This window comes from Cololabis saira, chromosome 21 (genome assembly GCF_033807715.1).
Source record: "Cololabis saira isolate AMF1-May2022 chromosome 21, fColSai1.1, whole genome shotgun sequence".
Classification (NCBI taxonomy): Eukaryota; Metazoa; Chordata; class Actinopteri; order Beloniformes; family Belonidae; genus Cololabis; species Cololabis saira.
This window is the reverse complement of record NC_084607.1, coordinates 18,201,121-18,217,941: the sequence shown is the minus strand read 5'-3', so window position 1 is coordinate 18,217,941 and position 16,821 is coordinate 18,201,121. Positions and strand designations below refer to the sequence as shown.

Below are 16,821 nucleotides of genomic sequence, written 5' to 3'. Positions count from 1 at the left end.
CAGCTTTCCACAAGGCCTAAATAATATATTGCTAACATCCCAGTATTAGATACTTCAGGACTCTGACTGGTCGAGCACTTTCAGGGGCAACTCAATATTAATTAGGAGGTCATGATGTTCTGGCTGATCAGTGTATTTCTATGTACAAATTCTGCAGTGTCCACTTTGTTCCAATTTTTTCTTTTTGGCATATTCTCAAGGCAAAACAAAATAACCATTGACACTGGATTTATAACTTAATTACATTTTGATCAACATTTTGTTCTAATGAAATCTGGGTTGATTATAGTTTCTAATTGGGAAATTATTTCATAATCCCAATTTCATGTTACCATCAATCACCCATCCTTAAAAATTACTCAAGCAAGTGCACATTAACACGAATTAATGACAACTACACGTTTTCTGTTTTTACAAGTGTAATAAAACACATCCTAGGTCAACTTTGCACAGACTCATATCTGGCACTTTAAAACCTCATGTTGTACATTTTCTCTTTTCATTATAAATTTGTTCTTTGTATTGCACCAATCACCACAACAAATTCCTTGTGTGTCCAACAAACTTGGCAATAAACCTATTTCTGATTCTGAAAGTATTTCAAAAGGCCATTATTCCATCATTTTATAAAAGACAGCATCCCATGAATTTTAAAACCGTTGTGTGAACCAAAATACCAGAAAAATAAAAAATAAAACTCGCTGATGCTTTTACAGAGGTAGGATTTAAGGGGCTTCATTACGGACATCAATCTTAAAGCCCCACTATATAACCAGAAAAAAATTATGTGATGATACATGGATCATGTCTTCAATGGGACAGCAACCCCTAAGAATTAAAAGAAAATAGCCTGGGAAACGGGTGTTATTATAAAGTGAAGTGCCACATTTTTTTTCCTTTTATCTGGTTACATCCCAAATGTGACTTTTTTAATATGCTTATTTAAAAAAACAAAAAGCAAAAAAAAAAACTTGATGGCATTCTCTTCTTTGTTTATATCAACATGTGTGTGTGTATATAATATATATATTATATTATAATCAACGCCATTAGTGGTTTATTCACAGCATGTACTGCATCATCAATATGTTCAGTAACAGTCAGTTGGTCTTTCTGAGAAAAAGAATACAAAAACAAACATGTTAATGCTTCTTGATTCTGGGGTTATTGCTCTTGAAGACACTGATCCCACCAGATCGGACTCCAACAGTGTCTGCAGTGACTCCTGGCTGCTGAAGCACTTTGTCCAGAGTTGTCTTCTTAATTGCAGCAGGGGAGATCTTCTCTTGGTCAGCCAAAAACTGAAGCTCCCTTTCAAAAGTAATTGTAACAAAATATAGTTAGATAATAATAATGTATTCATTAGGTAACCTGTAACTAGGAAAGAACAAAAAAAAAAGAACCCACAGCAAAATTACCTTTATATTTAGCGCCATCTCCTGTCCAGAACTTTGAAGTGGACATGAGATCATAATTATCTATCTAATAGTAGCTAATTTATGTGCCTTCGAAAGAAAATATAATCTCTTTGTCTGTTTGATAATGTTTTAAACCTACCTGGTCCTCACACAGGAGGCCTCTACAGCATTTATGAGGAGGCTTCGAAAGCCACCACTCTCCATGACGTGAAGGGCGTGGATGGTGGCGCCCCCTGGTGAACACACATTGTCCTTGAGCTGCCCGGGGTGCTGCTCTGAGTCCAGCAGCATTCGAGCAGCACCCTTTGATGAAGCACAAACAAGGGTGCACTGATTATGTCACATGTAATAAACTATCTATCTTTATCTTTATTTAGAGACTGAATATGCAAACTGTGTCTGGTATCAGCCAAGAAAAAGCTGAAATAATCGAATACTGAAATGAAAATGTACATGAGTAAATACAAAGGCTTAAAATCAAAAAAGAAAGATTAAGAAATTTACATTTAAACTACCTGAACCAACAGTGAAACAATAAAACTATAAGAAAAACATACGTGCAAAGACACAGCACACCAAAGCTAGAAAAAATATGTATCAGTAAATACAACTATTTGTTTCAAATATGATGGTCATACCAGCAGGGCTTGGGCTCCAAGGCGTACAGCCAGTCTCCTGGGCAGGCCCATTTTCACTCCCCCATCAGCAAGAGCTTCTACAGCCGTGAATGCCTGCGAGGCCACAATCATTGCAAAGAGGATGACAGAAAGAGGGCAACAATCCAAAGGACACATTATGCCTGAGGTAAGGCAGTGCTGCTAAATACACAAACACTGTCAAGTGTAAGCGACTCACATAAGCTGGGCCACTCCCACTCAGGCCAGTGACAGCATCAATCAGGTCCTCTTCCACTTCAGTGCAGTAGCCAACACTGGCCATCAGCTGTTCAAGGAGCTTTCCATCCTCCACTTCTGCATGGGTTCCTGTGGCATAGACTGTGGCCCCTTCACGGACGACCACTGGAGTGTTGGTCATGCAACGCATTACTTTTGGAGAACTGCGATACTGCTCCAGCTTCTGCATTGGTGACATGATATTACTTCATGAATCATCTAGTGAGGTCGTGTTTGTTTGAACAGGTCTGTATTTTGAAATTATCATCCCTGTAGCTCACAGATCTGCCGCTAATGTGCTTCAAGGGCTTTCACTTGGCTCAAATTAAGAACGTAACACACATTATTTGTCAATTAAGGCAGTATATCCCATTTTAATCAAAAGTCAGGCTTTGATTCACATAATATTGTTACTCTACAGTTGAAATAAAACACTTTACAGGTTTTAAAGTCACCGAAGTTGAGTGATACAGTTTTAAATCACTGGTTTGCTTCTCTCAGATGCCATGTCACCCATATGTTTAAGTAGCCCTGAGTCAAACAATAACTTATTGTATTGCTCAAGATATTGATGATATTTGGAAATGACATACCTTTTCTATAGAGCTGATAGTGACACCTGCAGCACAGGACACAATAAGGTGTCGGTCTTCGATATCTGGTCCAATCTCATCAAGCACAAAAGGAATGATGTGGGGCTTCACAGCCAGGAAGAGGACATCACTTTTGCTTACAGTTTCCTTGTTACTTGTGGTAAAGTGTACACCTGCTTTCTGTAAAAGAAAGCAAAATATTAGCACTTTTCCTTAATTTTTTATAACTTGTTATTAATTCTAAGAGTCGTACAGACCCGCAGCTGATGCACTGTGGGGAGGTCCGTGTCTGGAGAACTGGCTGTGATTCTGTGGGTGGCAATCACGCCTGGAAAGGTGCAAATGTCAAAAAATCAATTCAATTTATGATTCCAATTTGACCTGCGACAAGTAAATCCAGACTGATGTGCAAAGTAGTGGTCTTCAATCCTGGTCCTCGGGACCCCCTGTCCTGCATGTTTTAGATGTTTCCCTGCTTCAGCACATCCTGATAAAAAATGACTGCACTAATACAAATATTGTGCTTGATCTACTTAAAAAAAATAAGTCAACTTTTTGCATGAGATTATTATGTAGATCAAGAAAGACTAGTCTTTGTATAAACTACTTAATTTTATGTATGTAAATAATACATTTTGCAAGTACAGTCAACTTAATTGTGTTAAGTTTACTTGCTTGACTTTACTTGCAAAAATTAAGTTGACTTTACTTGAATTTTGATTTTGATTTTTAAATGAATTTTGTACGTACTAAAAATTAAGTAGTTTATACAAAGACTAATCTTTCTTGATCTACATAAAAATCTCATGCGAAAAAGTTGCCTTAATTTTTTAAAAGTAAATCAAGCAAGATATTTTTTACGGTTGTGTTCTACTTAAACAAATAAAGCATGTTTCATCTAAACGTTGGTCAATCTGCCCTTTAGATTAAAATTGTTAAAGGAAAAGTAAATACAACGAGATCATTGCTTGTTGTTTGTGTGTAAATGAAAAGATTGCCCGGGATTACCGTACATAAATACTGCTTGTTAAGGAAAAAAATGAACAATGTCTTGTTTTTTGAACAAATGCAGATTAAGTTCAAAACTAGATGTATTCATGTAAAGCAACAAACTTCATTTTTAATTGTTAATATCACAGATTTAAAATGTTATATTTACATGCGCTTAGATTTATTTTTTTCAGTGTGTGTCAATAACAGACTTGTCCAGACCTGGATGACAAGCTGACGACGAGCATTAATTAGAATCAGGTGTGATGATGCAGGGAAACATGTAAAACATGCAGGACTGGGGTCCCGAGGACCAGGGTTGGAGAAAGGATGAGGTGTAAACTCACCTGCGGCCGAGAAGCCTTTCACCAAAGCGTTGGCCAATTGGCCCGCTCCAATAAAGCCCACACTCATTCTGCCTGCGAAGGCACAAAGCTAAAAAATATTAACGTATGTTTGTTTTATTTCATCTCTGACAGTAATTGATGACCTTCTGCAAGTGGCGTGCAGCGTGTCCTTTTTACAACAGGCAGGAATAGTAAACACACTCCTACTTCCTCATTGAGTGGAAAAAAAAAAGGTAGGGGCTGAACACACCATGGCAAAAACCAAATTTCTGAAGGAATATATATTTAAAGAGAGAATGCACTTACAATAAACAGACGAGTAGCTACGTTGACCAAAACAGCTACAGAAAAGGCTGAAATGACCAGACCGTCAACGTGTCCCAGGAGCCTCGCGCTGTTTTGCAACTGTGGAGACAAGCGTGATTGGCAGGTGAGTAAGCCAATGAGCTTACCTTTCTCCTTACCGAGAACGTGTTCGGCCAATCACAGTGGCAGTGATGTTGATAGGCGGGTCCTGTAAAGCTGAAAATCCAGTTACATCAGATTGTGCAGAGGGATGGTAAATTGTGACCTAAATTGTGAGGGCATTCTAGTTGTATCACTATATCTTTTTTTTATTTTTATTTTTTAGATTCTGCAAACTATTTTTACTCTTTGTCAGGCAAAATGTTCACCAAACAATGCTGCTAGTATCTAGATAGAGGATAGTCACAACTTTCATGTTTGAAAAGATGTTACAAACAGCTACTGATGGAAGCCAGTTTGCGCAATTAATTAATAAAAAAAAGAGGAAAGACAAAAACTATATGATTCCTAAAACTACATCATCATAGTGAAGCATTCTACAAATTGCTCTTTCTTTATTTCAGGAAAATCTCATTTTGAGCTTTTATTTTTCTATTTTTGCATGATAGTCACCAACATGTTTAGAGACAAAAAATAAAAAGTCTGATTAGGACTATGACATTTTGATATTAGGAAAAAATGCAATATACAATTGTTGTTGTCTTAGAAATATGATCAAGTACCATTTATTACACACACACACACACACACACACACACACACACACACACACACACACACACACACACACACACACACACACACACACACACACACACGCAACCGTATTGATGATACATCTTGATCTTGTGATGATAGAACATGTTTGATATAGATGAGTACCAACTCTGCGTTAAGTCGTCTCCTCAGGATGGCCATGCACCTTTGTTGGTGAGAACACATGGAAACACAATTCATATCGTGCTGAAAGGTGCTGTGTAAATAAAAATAACTTCCTGAGATGAAATGGCTGCTCTTACTTCATCTCTGGTAAGTCAAGTAAAAAAAAAAAAGATGTCTGTCTGTCTGTCTGTCTGTTTATCTATCCATTTAAAAGATAAAATAAAATCTATTTAGGCAATTTATTGAACAGGGAAAATTTCAAGGAAAATTTTAGAAACACAACAAGGTAATGAATGCTACTTGCATGGGGTGTAACAAGAAAGAAATCAATCAGTATAATATGATTGTCACTTGTTTGCCTTTAAAATTTTAATGAATTAGATACAATTAACATTCAATAAACATAAAAACCCTTAATGAAATTACATTTAAATGCCTTATAAGAAACTGTAAAGACACATACTGCAAGATGGCTTAAAAACCAAAATCTACATTCAGTGCATAGTGTAGACTTAGCATGTTATATACATATCGTTGGGACATTTCTCCGTTACTACTGATTGTTTAAATACAATTAAATACATTTCTCAGTCCTCGTAGGATTGAATGAGTCTGTCCTTGTAATACTGTAGGAAAACACCAGGCGTGAGGTGGGTTGGGCTGAGACCAGCTTCCTGTGGTAGTTCACATCAGAACTGCAGAAGGTTTGTAACATGTTGTTTTTTTTTTGTTTTTTGTTTTTTAACACAGACATTCAAAACTATATAAATACTGATATAATAAGGTCTCACTTATAGGACTTTATGGTAGTTCGAAGAAAATTAGTCCTTCATACAATCTGTAATTGTCTCTGTGGCCAGAGGGATTGATGATGCTTTTCAAGTCGAGCTGGAGATGAAGCGAATCCTTTGGGAGTAAACAAGATCAATAAAATATAATACCAGGTTGACGTTGGTGAAAACTGCAACCACCAGCTTACTGTCCCAGGCACATTCCCCACGAGGGCAGTCCTCAGGACGAGTACTGTTGCCGTACTTCCTGTCAAAGCTGAAGATGGGCCAGATCAGTGCAGTACTGAGATAGAGGACCACAGCAAAGAAGGTGTACACAACCACAAACCGGTCAAACGGGAACTTCAGGGCAGAGGTTCTGCCGGACACTGTCAGTATGACCACTATCACTGTGATGCAGAAACACAGGCTGTACACAACTATGCAGTACTGACTGGCGGCGTAGACATCGTACTCACTATCGTTAGCTAAGGCCCCGAAAATGATGCAGGCCACAAAACCCTGGACCACCTTGAGCAGACCAGACACAGTGGCCATGTAACCCACCACAGTTCCTGGTTTGGCTCGCGTTAGGAACACCTCGACTGCGTAAGGAAAGACGCAGATGCTGGAACAAACGGTGACAGCAATGCGGTAGATTTGCACCTCGTAGTCCTCATCAGACCACTCAATGTCGAGGAAATAAACGGGGTAGACCACAGAGGCAGTGATGTACATGAGAGTTGCCAGCATGGCAAAAGTCACGGTGAAGTTATCCCAGGAAATTGGCATACAAGCGTGGAGCCGCGTGATGTCCAAGGTGAACACGACCAGGGTGACCGCGAAGCAGAAGCACCACACGAACATGCAGAAGATCCCATAAGAGGCGCTGTAGCCCGCGCTGTGGGACACCAGGGCTATTATGGTGCAGCCAAACAGGAGCTGGCACATTCGGGCTGCACCTAAAGGTGAAAGCACAGCGTCCTTGTTGAGGTAGTGTCCTCCGTGAGCATCCATAGTGTGTGATGTCCCTCAGAAGCTGATGTTTTTCTGGGTTAAATTCTCTGCGTTGGTGTTCTTGTGGCCTACTCTCCTCTTTCACATGGACCTCACCCTTTCATTGGTTTCTTTTTATGGATGGACTTTAATTACAAAGGTCTGTAAGTTTTTTCCCCCGCTCTGTTCTTACTTTGTAATTAGAACAGTGTTTTCAAGATCAGGCTGGCTTTATACACAGATGTGTATACGTTTGTACAGTTGCTTCCAAAAATACAGCTTAACCTTTTTTTCTGCACAGTTCATAGGATATGGTGCATTTTAAAATAATATATTTTATAGAGTAGCAGTAGAATCCTTGTCTTCCTCCAATTCTACAGTAAAATGTAGATGTTTTTTCAAGTTTTGCTGTTTCTTTGTTTATGCTCTTCTTTTGTTGTCCAGTGTAAAGTTCATCATGCTCCCCCCCCCAAATCACTTTCCTTCAAACGCTGTATCCAGTCTTCAGTCTGCCCACAATAGCCCGTGGTGCCAACAGGTGCGCAGGTTTGTAGTCCCGTCAGTCAAATCTTGCTCTTCATTGACTCATTTGGTCAACCTTCTTCACTGTAGAGCCTTTACTGTCCATTAATGTCCCGCTTGCTCTTCACCGTGCTGCTTCTGCCTCCTTTTGACTCTTAGATTTGCTTTCCCTCTTTTCTCCGCTCAAACAAGTACATCCTGGTCCTCCTTCATATGTCACGATGGACAACCCACCGCGTGGATTGCTGTGCCTGTTTAAATAAAAGTTTGTGACCAGCCCTGGGTTAACGGGCCTTGCCAGCTCTATAAATAGGGGTCTATATTCCACAGAGGGGTGGGAGGCTTCATGTGGCCGGCAGGATGGGAGTCGTATTTCTAGGGAGCACCCAGAGAGGCTGAGTCAGAGCTCCCTCAGTAAGAAACTGGCATTTACACACAGTATAATGACAGGGAGGGACGTTAAAACTCCCATCGGAGACATAAATTACATACAGGTTGAGAGGGATGATTATACACAAGAGATGTCAGATTTGGCCTCCATGTGTGAGAGGGAAGTAGAAATAGGTTTGCAGCTAATTAGACTTCTTTTATAAGGATATTAGCATGCTGATTCTGATTTATAGAGTGCAGGAGGAGTTTTGCAAAAAGTAGTGTCAAATAATACTCTTCAAGTTTTTGAACCCTCCAGATGATATTTTATAACAGGAAAATGCAAAATCTAAATACCCACCCACACGGTGAAAATGAAGTCGGGGTTGAGATATTAATTCTCAAGATACTTTTTTAGATTGCATTTTAGTGGAAATTAGTTTAAAAGAAATGTTAAGATGCTACTAAAGAGGAACTTACTATTCGCAGCTTTACAGCATGTAAGGCTGGCGTAGAGGGTAGAGTGAGTTGATTCTACGTACCAAAGTGGCTCAGGGCAAAACATTGAATCCCACATTGACTTAAATACCCATTGTCCTACTGTATCCTAGGCCTGGATATATGGGAAGAGTTGTGTGATGAAGGATAGCTAATATAAAAACGAATGCAAAATCAATATGTGGAACTTGATGGCACAACTGTACGGACGCCTCACTAAGGGACGAACCCAAAAGTGCAAATTAAATGCAGCTTTCTGTGACTCCACATGACTTTTCTCAGAAGCTGATTAAAGTGTTGGTGTTTGAAAATGTCCACTCACAATGAAAAGGAAAGCTTTTGTTGCCTTGAGGAATGACAGATAATCTCAGAGAAATTTCATTCATTTAGCCCCGCACTTGGTAGTATCAGCTGTCACAAATAGAGATGGTTCTATTCTTAGATTTTAGTTTAAAAAAATAAATAGGCCCTTCTCATGTTTCCTTTCATCGAAGCTAGCTTTTAAAGGTTTGGGAGAGTATATTTAAGTGAAATTGTACGTGTTGAGTCCACTTAAAATAAACACACTGACTTCGCAGACAGGGCAAAGTTAAACAAAGGTCAGAAATGGGGCACATTTCGCATTGAACAGTTCTGCATCATTTAGGCTCCTTAAATACAAGCAACATTTGTTTTTAGTCCATGAATGCGTTACAACTTGCTTATCCTTTTGATTTGTTCTTAAATTCATTACACTAACTCTGGAACTATTTTAGAAGAGTAACATACTTATTTTTATCTTTTTTCAATGGATATTTGATGGATATTCAATTGTAATTGGATCTGTATTTTTTCTTCTCCTACTTCTATTATTGCATATTTTCTTTTCCTCTCACATTTGTATTTATACAAATGGTACACTCACATACTTCCTAAAGAAAGCAAACCTCCATCAAACCTCTTTTGCACTGATTTTAGGATTCTAATATATAATATGTCAGTGTTCAGTTCACCCATACTGATGCTGCCGACCTTATCAGCAGTAATAATCAATTATTATAAATAACAAGTCTGGGCAAAACAATTACTGTACCTTGTAGTATATGTAATGCTTTTTTTCCTTTCAGGTCCCATACAAAGACATGCAATCAACACAAAGAGAAAAAACAGCAATGTATTTACAATTTACAAAGAATCACTTCTCTGTGAAAATAGCACTTATAAATATGATTTACATAAGAAAATAAATATGTAAATTACCAATGCAGCTTGAGATTTTCTTTCTGTCAAAAAATATGTTACAGAATAAAATTACAGTTAGCAATACTTCTCCTTTTCTGGTGTGATGCGAAATAGAGCTCCTTTAAAAACATCATTTATAAAGACATCATTACATACAACGTTGTCATTATATTAAAAAAATCTCTATAATGAAATATAAGGAAGTTACAAGGGTGAACACTTGAAAGAACCTATACAAATACTCAAAAAATATACAATACACAATAACTGACTCCCTTTAAATGTTCATTGCATTGAATCTGAGGACTGCTGAGCTGCTGAGGTCAGCTGACATAAATCGTCTGGGAAGGTTTTATGTCACAGCCTGTGAGGAGGTGGTATAGACGAGGTGTAATGGCCCTTTGGTGTGGAAAAAGCATTACCAGGTCCACTTTAGCACCATCTCAAAATACGACTAAACTGGATAACATCTTCAGTATCGTCAAAACTAAAAATATGCCTGCCTACAGGGGCCTTTTTCTATTGCCACATAATTGTAGACATTATCTGCATGTTTATTTTTCATTGTAGATGCTTTCAGCAGCAAGGAAAGCAGCTGCCACTTGCTGTTTTTCATGCTTTCCTGATTTCTTATGTCAAAGACTCGATACTGACCGCTTGTAGAAACAGTTTCCACACATCATTGTGGCATTGTTTCTTTCTTCTTTTTTTTCATAGCTTTGACTTTATCTAATCTATAAGGGAGGGTGGAAGTAATCACAACAAAATATCAATTAGCATCCTTAAAACTGGATTACATTCAAGATTTGTGTTTTACAAAAAATATATAATTTAAAGGGGGAGTGGCAGAGAGTTGTCCCTTAACACTGAGACGTGGGAAACCTTTATTTTTATGAGAGAAAAAGGGATAAAATCAAAGCACTTGGGCAGTGAGAAGTTTGGACTGAAGTGATCGGGAGGTTAGAGGTGATTGGATGTTAGGTAGAATGGGTTGTGAAGTGGGATGGGAGGTTGGAGGTATCAGTCACGGGAACTGGCCGGAGAGACTGGCCAGCTCTGCTTGGCTTTAGCTTAGTGTGTGTACATATGGGCGTGCATATGTATGGGAGCCCTTTAGCTGCCACTGCTGAGCATGCCCAGTAGCTTGCTGGGGTCCATGCCCTGCTGCTGGGCCATCTTCTGCACGTCGAAGCCCATGTGCATGAGGAACTGAATAACGTTCATCTCTTGTCCTGTGAACTGGTCTCGGATGGTCGGGCAGGTGGGGTTGCAGTGGGGCCACGGGCAGCTATCGATCAGGTGCATGGGGCAGGCTTTGGGCGGAGCCTTGTTGTTCCTGCCGTCCTGGAAGCTGCGGTCCCAGCAGTGAAGCGCCCGGGGCAAAGAGGTGCCTTTGACCTGCACGTCAATCCAATAGCTAGAGGACGACACAAGAGGGCGCTGTCAGCTCGCAGGTCGATGCTCGCATGTGGTACACAAAATCCCCCGAGTGAATAGGAAGCTTAGACAATGAAATCAGGCTTACCTTTTGGTGATAACTTCATGTGATAGGCATGCTGGAGCAAACATAGCTCTGAAGGGAAAAAGAACAGAGGTAAAACCACCTGAATCGATTAATTCATTCTATTTTTTTCCTAATTTTCAGAAAATTGGCCTTACGGGACATCTTTGAGTGTATTCCTCAGCTCAATGCCCAGGTTCTCGATGTAGCGCCACTGGCCTTCCTGCACAGGCTGCCCTGTCAGCTGGATGTTGTCCACTGTCAACTGGGCCTCATCAAACAGCCACTGGACCACAAACACTGGGCCTGTGGAGAGAAAATTGACAAGATGACTAAAACATCCATATACTCTACTTAAGCCATTCATAAATACTCATATAAATCACATAAATGTGCAGGTATTTATATAAACCAAAGAAGATCTCAGTCTCACTTTTAATTGATGGGAAGACTCTGTATCCGAAGAAGCAGTTCCACTCCTCTCCCTCATGGGCTTGTCTGCACCTCTCTGGCATCACCCCTCCCCAGTACCTGACAGATGGGTTTATTAGTCACCTTTTTGAAAAATGAACAAAACACTCCAGTGACTCCAATTTTTTTCCACTGTTATCCCATACTTGATGCCTCTTTTGATGGTTTCGGTGGGGGAACAGCCCACAGTGTCCACGCAGTCCGTGCACTGGTACTGCTTGTTGTCCAGGAACCAGCCTGAATCAGAGAGGCCCCGCACCTGTATCCCCGTGTGCCCAAGTCCGTCCAGCAGCTCAGCGACGCGATCTACATTCAGAAGTACTCCAGTACCACCGGCGCTGCACAGAGATACATGGTTCATACTTATCAGAATGCATAAAACTACACAAATCACCTGTTTAGAGTCACATTTCCTGGACCTACCTGCTTCCTGCTAACAAGAGGACCTTGGCATTGTCCAGTCCTTTGCTCAGCAGGTCTTTCACAACCTCTTGAATTATCAGCGAGCCCATGAAGGCATAACCATCTACACAGAACAGAAAGAGGAAGCAGAACTGCTAAATAAAAACACCTTAATGACAAATAATTGTCCTGACTGAGGGGGGTGTGGGTAATGTCTTACTCTGTTCTGTTTTTGCTGTCGCGCCACTCCACACGTCGCTGGAGCAGTATGGGATAAACCTGGGCAAACACCACACAGTTAAAGCTGCCATTCGTGACTTCCGAATGAACAACAGTAAACACAAACACACGTCAACTTACACCATGTTTGCATTCCACCAGTGAGGGTTTTCCTCCGGCAGCGGAGACAGGATCCCCGTGCCTGCAGAGACGGATCAACCTGTATCATTAGCCATCCTGTCTCGGCCCCCTCCCCCGACTCCACCTCACAGACGCACGCTTCTCATATTCATCAGATGAATTATAGTCATTACGGCGCAATGACAGATGGAGGATTCCCTGTTCTTATAGCGCTGGGCGCCAGGTAACCCTATTCTGCAGCAGCATTATGACTGGGTGTCGGTTTTAATGATACTGTAAATGAGCACGCGTACATCCGATCTTTTTTTAATTGCCAGGATGTTAAAGCGGCATGTGTTTTTCACCTTATCGTGAGGATTTGTGACAGGTAGCCTAACAGTGGTGCTTATGATGCTAACCTGTTTTTGTTTGGGGCCACTTGGATGAGCTCATCAGTCTCCTCATGGTCTCATATCTGCCGTCGCAGTTCTCCTTGTTGAAGCAATACCAGCCACCTATGCATTAAAAAATAAATAGATAGATAAATAGATCAAATGTATTATGTATTTATATATACATATATATAATATATATTTGAATTACATGAATTCTCTAAACAAAATGTTTGCAGACATCAGTTGTTCTTAATTTGCACACAGAGTCAGTCCAAAACACTCACCCTCAAGGAATATCAACCACCGTCTGCTGCCCCGAGATTCTTTTAGGTAATACCTGCCAAATATAAAACATATTTGAAAATGGTTTACTTTCCTCGTGGTTATTTTACTCTACCGGCATGATAATATATTTTAACACCACTTTGGTGCACTACACACAGTCAGATTATGGCCTCACCAGCATTTCCACATGAGGGATGGTAGCCAGGCTTGAAATATAAACTCACACGTCATAGTTGCTTGAATATAAACAAAGATTGCCATCTCTACAAAGTAACAGAAAACAGGTAAAATAGGCGAATCCGCTGAGGACACGGAGGAAGACAATGAGCTTGTGTGTGCTTCTTGCACTGAGGAAACTGACACAGTGATGGAAGGAGAGATAAACGTAATCCTTTCCCTCATCCTGTTTGTACTGTACATTCCAGTGAAGTAGTCTTCATGAACAGGTAATGTACCATTATCTTTCCAGCCAGAGCTCATCATTCTTCCCCCATTACACATAGCATGAGGTGACATTAAGATATTTTTAGTCCCAGACTAAGACTTTAAAGAAGAGCCAATGCATGGAGGAAGAGGAGAGAATGAAAGTATGAAGTCATCATGACTCTCCAGTACTGCAACATGGACTCCTGACAAATATATTGTTTTTTTTCCCAGTCAAATAAAACATTGTTGTTAGAACAAGCTTAAGCTACAAAGATAAGAAGCTTCTAAATGTGTTTCTCTTGTTTTCTCTGACTCCTCTCCAAAGACTCCAAATACATTTCAGTGAGTTCTAAAAAGATAACACACTTGGCTTAACCTCAGATGCTTTCTCCCACTCTGAGTCACCCTTTGGCTCTGGTTAATGTTTTATAATGTTTTATACTATCACTGTGATCGGTGATGCAGACTGATGGCCCTGCAACAACAAAGTGGAGGCATTCATGGTAAGCTGAACAAGCCAAGATGGAAAGGTGCTGTATCAGTCCAGCCATGGTTCGACCATGTCCCCTCTAGAGAGTTTTAAGTTGCACATTTGCATGCAAAACTGTGACAATGCCTCTCGGGAAAACACTACTGCATGGATTAGCATCGTAACTGATAACAACTACAGTGAATGAAAAGGCCATCTGCCAGTAGCTGTTCTCTGCGCGTGTCCTCATGCTGCGTCTCTAAAGAGCTAAGAGCTTTACTGTGCCAGCAGACAGCTCTCCCTACATGGCACTTTGAGGTTTAACTGGAATTAGGCAGGATTCTAAATCCATAAAGGGATGTGTATATCAAGCCCCATTTCAGTCAAGTTGATCCATCACCAAACTGCTCCAAGATCATTGCCAAAGCACATTAGGGAAAACTTTCCAAGAAAACCTCCTGATGTTTCATGAACTGTTTCTGTGCTTATGTAAATTCATGTAGCAATTTGAACTGAAATCACTATTTATCATTTTTCAGGAGTGCATCAATCATTGCAATATTACTTGTAAAAGTGGCACGCTGGTTCTCATTTTGGTGCAGATGCAAAATAAAATATTATTTCTGAGATAAAAGATAAGATGCTGACACAAATGAGGGTTAGAGTCATGAATGTTAACAATAACATCTTTTAAAGGGCCTGAAACGTATTTGGATCATTTGTAGGCTGCAATATATTTCACCCCTTTGAACTCCATTAAAAAGCAGAAATCATGCTCCCAAATTGCTTTCAGTGGAAATTATTGCTAACAACTGCAGTGAAACCTTATGGAATTCAGTTGATTTGACAGTAAACTGCAGGCTTCTTTTTTCAAAAAACCAAGTCAAATTAGGCTTAAAAAACAGGTGAACTGTGGAAAACGTCAGCACACTTTGTGCACTGTGCTCTGTGATCAGAGATTCAGGGAGACGGGGTCTGAAGACTTAATTCTAAACTTTCTGCAGAGCAAAACCCGCATTCTAATTTAAAGCAAAGGAAATGAAGCATAGGCCATGTGGCTCTCCACAAATTTCACGCTCTGCTGACCCAAAGCAGCTGTCTCGCTATCTTATTCTGATGGAGCCACAGTCTGTTTTTTTGTTTTTCTTTTCCTTTTCCCCATGTATGTTTGTCATGTGTTTCCTTATTTATTCACTTTGTTTTTTACATAAACTATTTAATGAGCTATTTTGAATTTTAAAAAAAATTGTGTGACTTTTTCATCATCAGGTCGTGCACATTTGGGTCTCCTAGGGGATAAAAAGATGAGAAGCAATGACCAGCAGGAGGGTAGCACCGCTGCTGGAGCACAATAACCTCACACTGACTCAAATAAATACATACATGCGTTTCAGATCCGGGGTGTCTCTCTGCACAGGTGACCGTGCTCTGACCTGTAGGTTGACGCACTGAATGCCTACAGGCTGATTTATGGTTCCGCATTACAGCCTACGGCGTAGGATACGCGACGACGCGCACCGTACGGTGCGCGTCGCCGCGTAACCTACGCCGTAGGAGCTGCGTCGATTTAACGCAGAACCATAATTCAGGCTTTACAAGTGGCTACGTACCCAGCGGGACTCCCGTCGTTGCAGGTGACTGATGTATTCTCCAAAAAGTTCAGCCTCATGTCGTAGTCGAGCTTCTGCGCCGAGCACGGGTAGAGGGACTGCGCCAGGTTCTTCACCTGCGTCATGAAGTTATCCATGTTCTCCTCCACCGCCGTGAAATCCAGGGGGAAGCTCTCCGTGGTCTCGCTCCGGTCCGCCCGGTACGTGGGCGGAGGCGGCGCGCGTCGCGGTTGCGGGTTGCGGCCGCCGCGGAACCTCCGTGCGCAAAGAGAGCCGGACTGCATCAGCACCAGCAGCAGAACTGAGGACACCACTGTGATGATCGCTGTCATCTCACAACTTTTTAAGACACTCCGTCCTTGATTTCACCAATTCACTTGGATACGGACTATTTCTCCTGATGGATCACAAGAATAAACTATAACAACAGTTATATGCGAGCTCTTATAACACTTGCTTGCGCTCAAAAATGTTTAAAAAAAAGTTTAATAATGTCAGATCAATTCAAAAAAGTGTCCTGCATCAGTTTAAATATTTGACCGATATCAAATAGAAAAAATACAAAAAACGGCGAATACATAGAAGTGCGCTCACAAGTGTCCGCTCGTCGGTCTAGAAAGCGCGTCTGGATCAAGCGCACAAGCTTGAACGACAACACTGGTGCCATGCTGTTGTATTTTATTCAAACTTTCCCCCCTTGTGTGTCCGTGCAGCCAATCGCAGGAGCGGGGCAGGGCTCGGGGCATGATCAAGCGTGGCAGACTACACCCCCCCCTCTTTTTTTTTTTAATTTATAGAGGGGGGGTGCCCATACGTTGGTCCTTTTGATCCACTATGTTTTATTTGATGTGGTGGCTTTTATTGGCCTTCAAATGCCCATTTCCCATTTTCTGACACAAATTTATGAAGTGAGAATGCATCTTGTAACACACTTGCCTGAAAAGCAACTGGCGGAAGCAAACTATATAAAACTGCTCCAGAGTCACAACAATATTAGGGTAGAAAAATTATTATTATTATTATTATTATTATTATTATTATTATTATTATTATTATTATTATTATTATTATTATTATTATTATTATTATTATTATTATTATTATTATTATTATTATTA

The 16,821-nt window shown here is 40.4% G+C and overlaps 3 protein-coding genes across 5 annotated transcripts; all 3 read right to left on the bottom strand.

Moving 5' to 3' along the window:
- Nucleotides 1-401: 401 nt before the first annotated feature.
- Nucleotides 402-4,661, bottom strand: pycr1a (pyrroline-5-carboxylate reductase 1a). 3 transcript variants are annotated; one of them, XM_061711383.1, is made up of 8 exons: nucleotides 4,548-4,661; nucleotides 4,242-4,313; nucleotides 3,162-3,232; nucleotides 2,905-3,084; nucleotides 2,274-2,495; nucleotides 2,057-2,149; nucleotides 1,558-1,721; nucleotides 402-1,311 (listed from the first exon to the last, which is right to left on the bottom strand). In XM_061711383.1, exons 2-8 carry the CDS (start codon nucleotides 4,306-4,308, stop codon nucleotides 1,143-1,145), a joined length of 966 nt encoding a protein of 321 aa, XP_061567367.1. In that variant the 5' UTR covers nucleotides 4,309-4,313; nucleotides 4,548-4,661; the 3' UTR covers nucleotides 402-1,142. The 3 variants fall into 3 exon arrangements, with proteins under 3 accessions (XP_061567367.1, XP_061567369.1, XP_061567368.1); XM_061711385.1 differs by having other exon boundaries at nucleotides 4,242-4,329; nucleotides 4,548-4,636; XM_061711384.1 differs by lacking the exon at nucleotides 4,548-4,661 and having other exon boundaries at nucleotides 4,242-4,517.
- A 1,002-nt stretch (nucleotides 4,662-5,663) lies between these two features.
- LOC133421820 (myeloid-associated differentiation marker-like protein 2) lies at nucleotides 5,664-8,154 on the bottom strand. Its single transcript, XM_061711597.1, has one exon. The coding sequence runs from the start codon at nucleotides 7,214-7,216 to the stop codon at nucleotides 6,308-6,310; it is 909 nt and encodes a 302-aa protein (XP_061567581.1). The 5' UTR covers nucleotides 7,217-8,154; the 3' UTR covers nucleotides 5,664-6,307.
- Nucleotides 8,155-8,994: 840 nt separating this feature from the next.
- Nucleotides 8,995-16,074, bottom strand: notum1a (notum, palmitoleoyl-protein carboxylesterase a). The gene is made up of 11 exons (XM_061711417.1): nucleotides 15,704-16,074; nucleotides 13,198-13,250; nucleotides 12,938-13,033; nucleotides 12,540-12,600; nucleotides 12,400-12,458; nucleotides 12,201-12,303; nucleotides 11,924-12,115; nucleotides 11,740-11,837; nucleotides 11,465-11,612; nucleotides 11,331-11,378; nucleotides 8,995-11,222 (listed from the first exon to the last, which is right to left on the bottom strand). The coding sequence occupies exons 1-11, from the start codon at nucleotides 16,033-16,035 to the stop codon at nucleotides 10,919-10,921; spliced, it is 1,494 nt and encodes a 497-aa protein (XP_061567401.1). The 5' UTR covers nucleotides 16,036-16,074; the 3' UTR covers nucleotides 8,995-10,918.
- Nucleotides 16,075-16,821: the final 747 nt, after the last annotated feature.

Coding starts and splice junctions, on each gene's coding strand:
- notum1a (XM_061711417.1), bottom strand. CDS start 16,035: ATGACAGCGATCATCACAGTGGTGTCCTCAGTTCTGCTGCTGGTGCTG. Junction 13,251..15,703: donor AACGACGGGAGTCCCGCTGG/GTACGTAGCCAC, acceptor TATATTTGGCAG/GTATTACCTAAAAGAATCTC. Junction 11,613..11,739: donor AGTCTTCCCATCAATTAAAA/GTGAGACTGAGA, acceptor TTCTCTCCACAG/GCCCAGTGTTTGTGGTCCAG.
- pycr1a (XM_061711383.1), bottom strand. CDS start 4,308: ATGAGTGTGGGCTTTATTGGAGCGGGCCAATTGGCCAACGCTTTGGTG. Junction 3,085..3,161: donor CCACAGTGCATCAGCTGCGG/GTCTGTACGACT, acceptor TTTCTTTTACAG/AAAGCAGGTGTACACTTTAC. Junction 2,496..2,904: donor CTATCAGCTCTATAGAAAAG/GTATGTCATTTC, acceptor TCACCAATGCAG/AAGCTGGAGCAGTATCGCAG.
- LOC133421820 (XM_061711597.1), bottom strand. CDS start 7,216: ATGGATGCTCACGGAGGACACTACCTCAACAAGGACGCTGTGCTTTCA.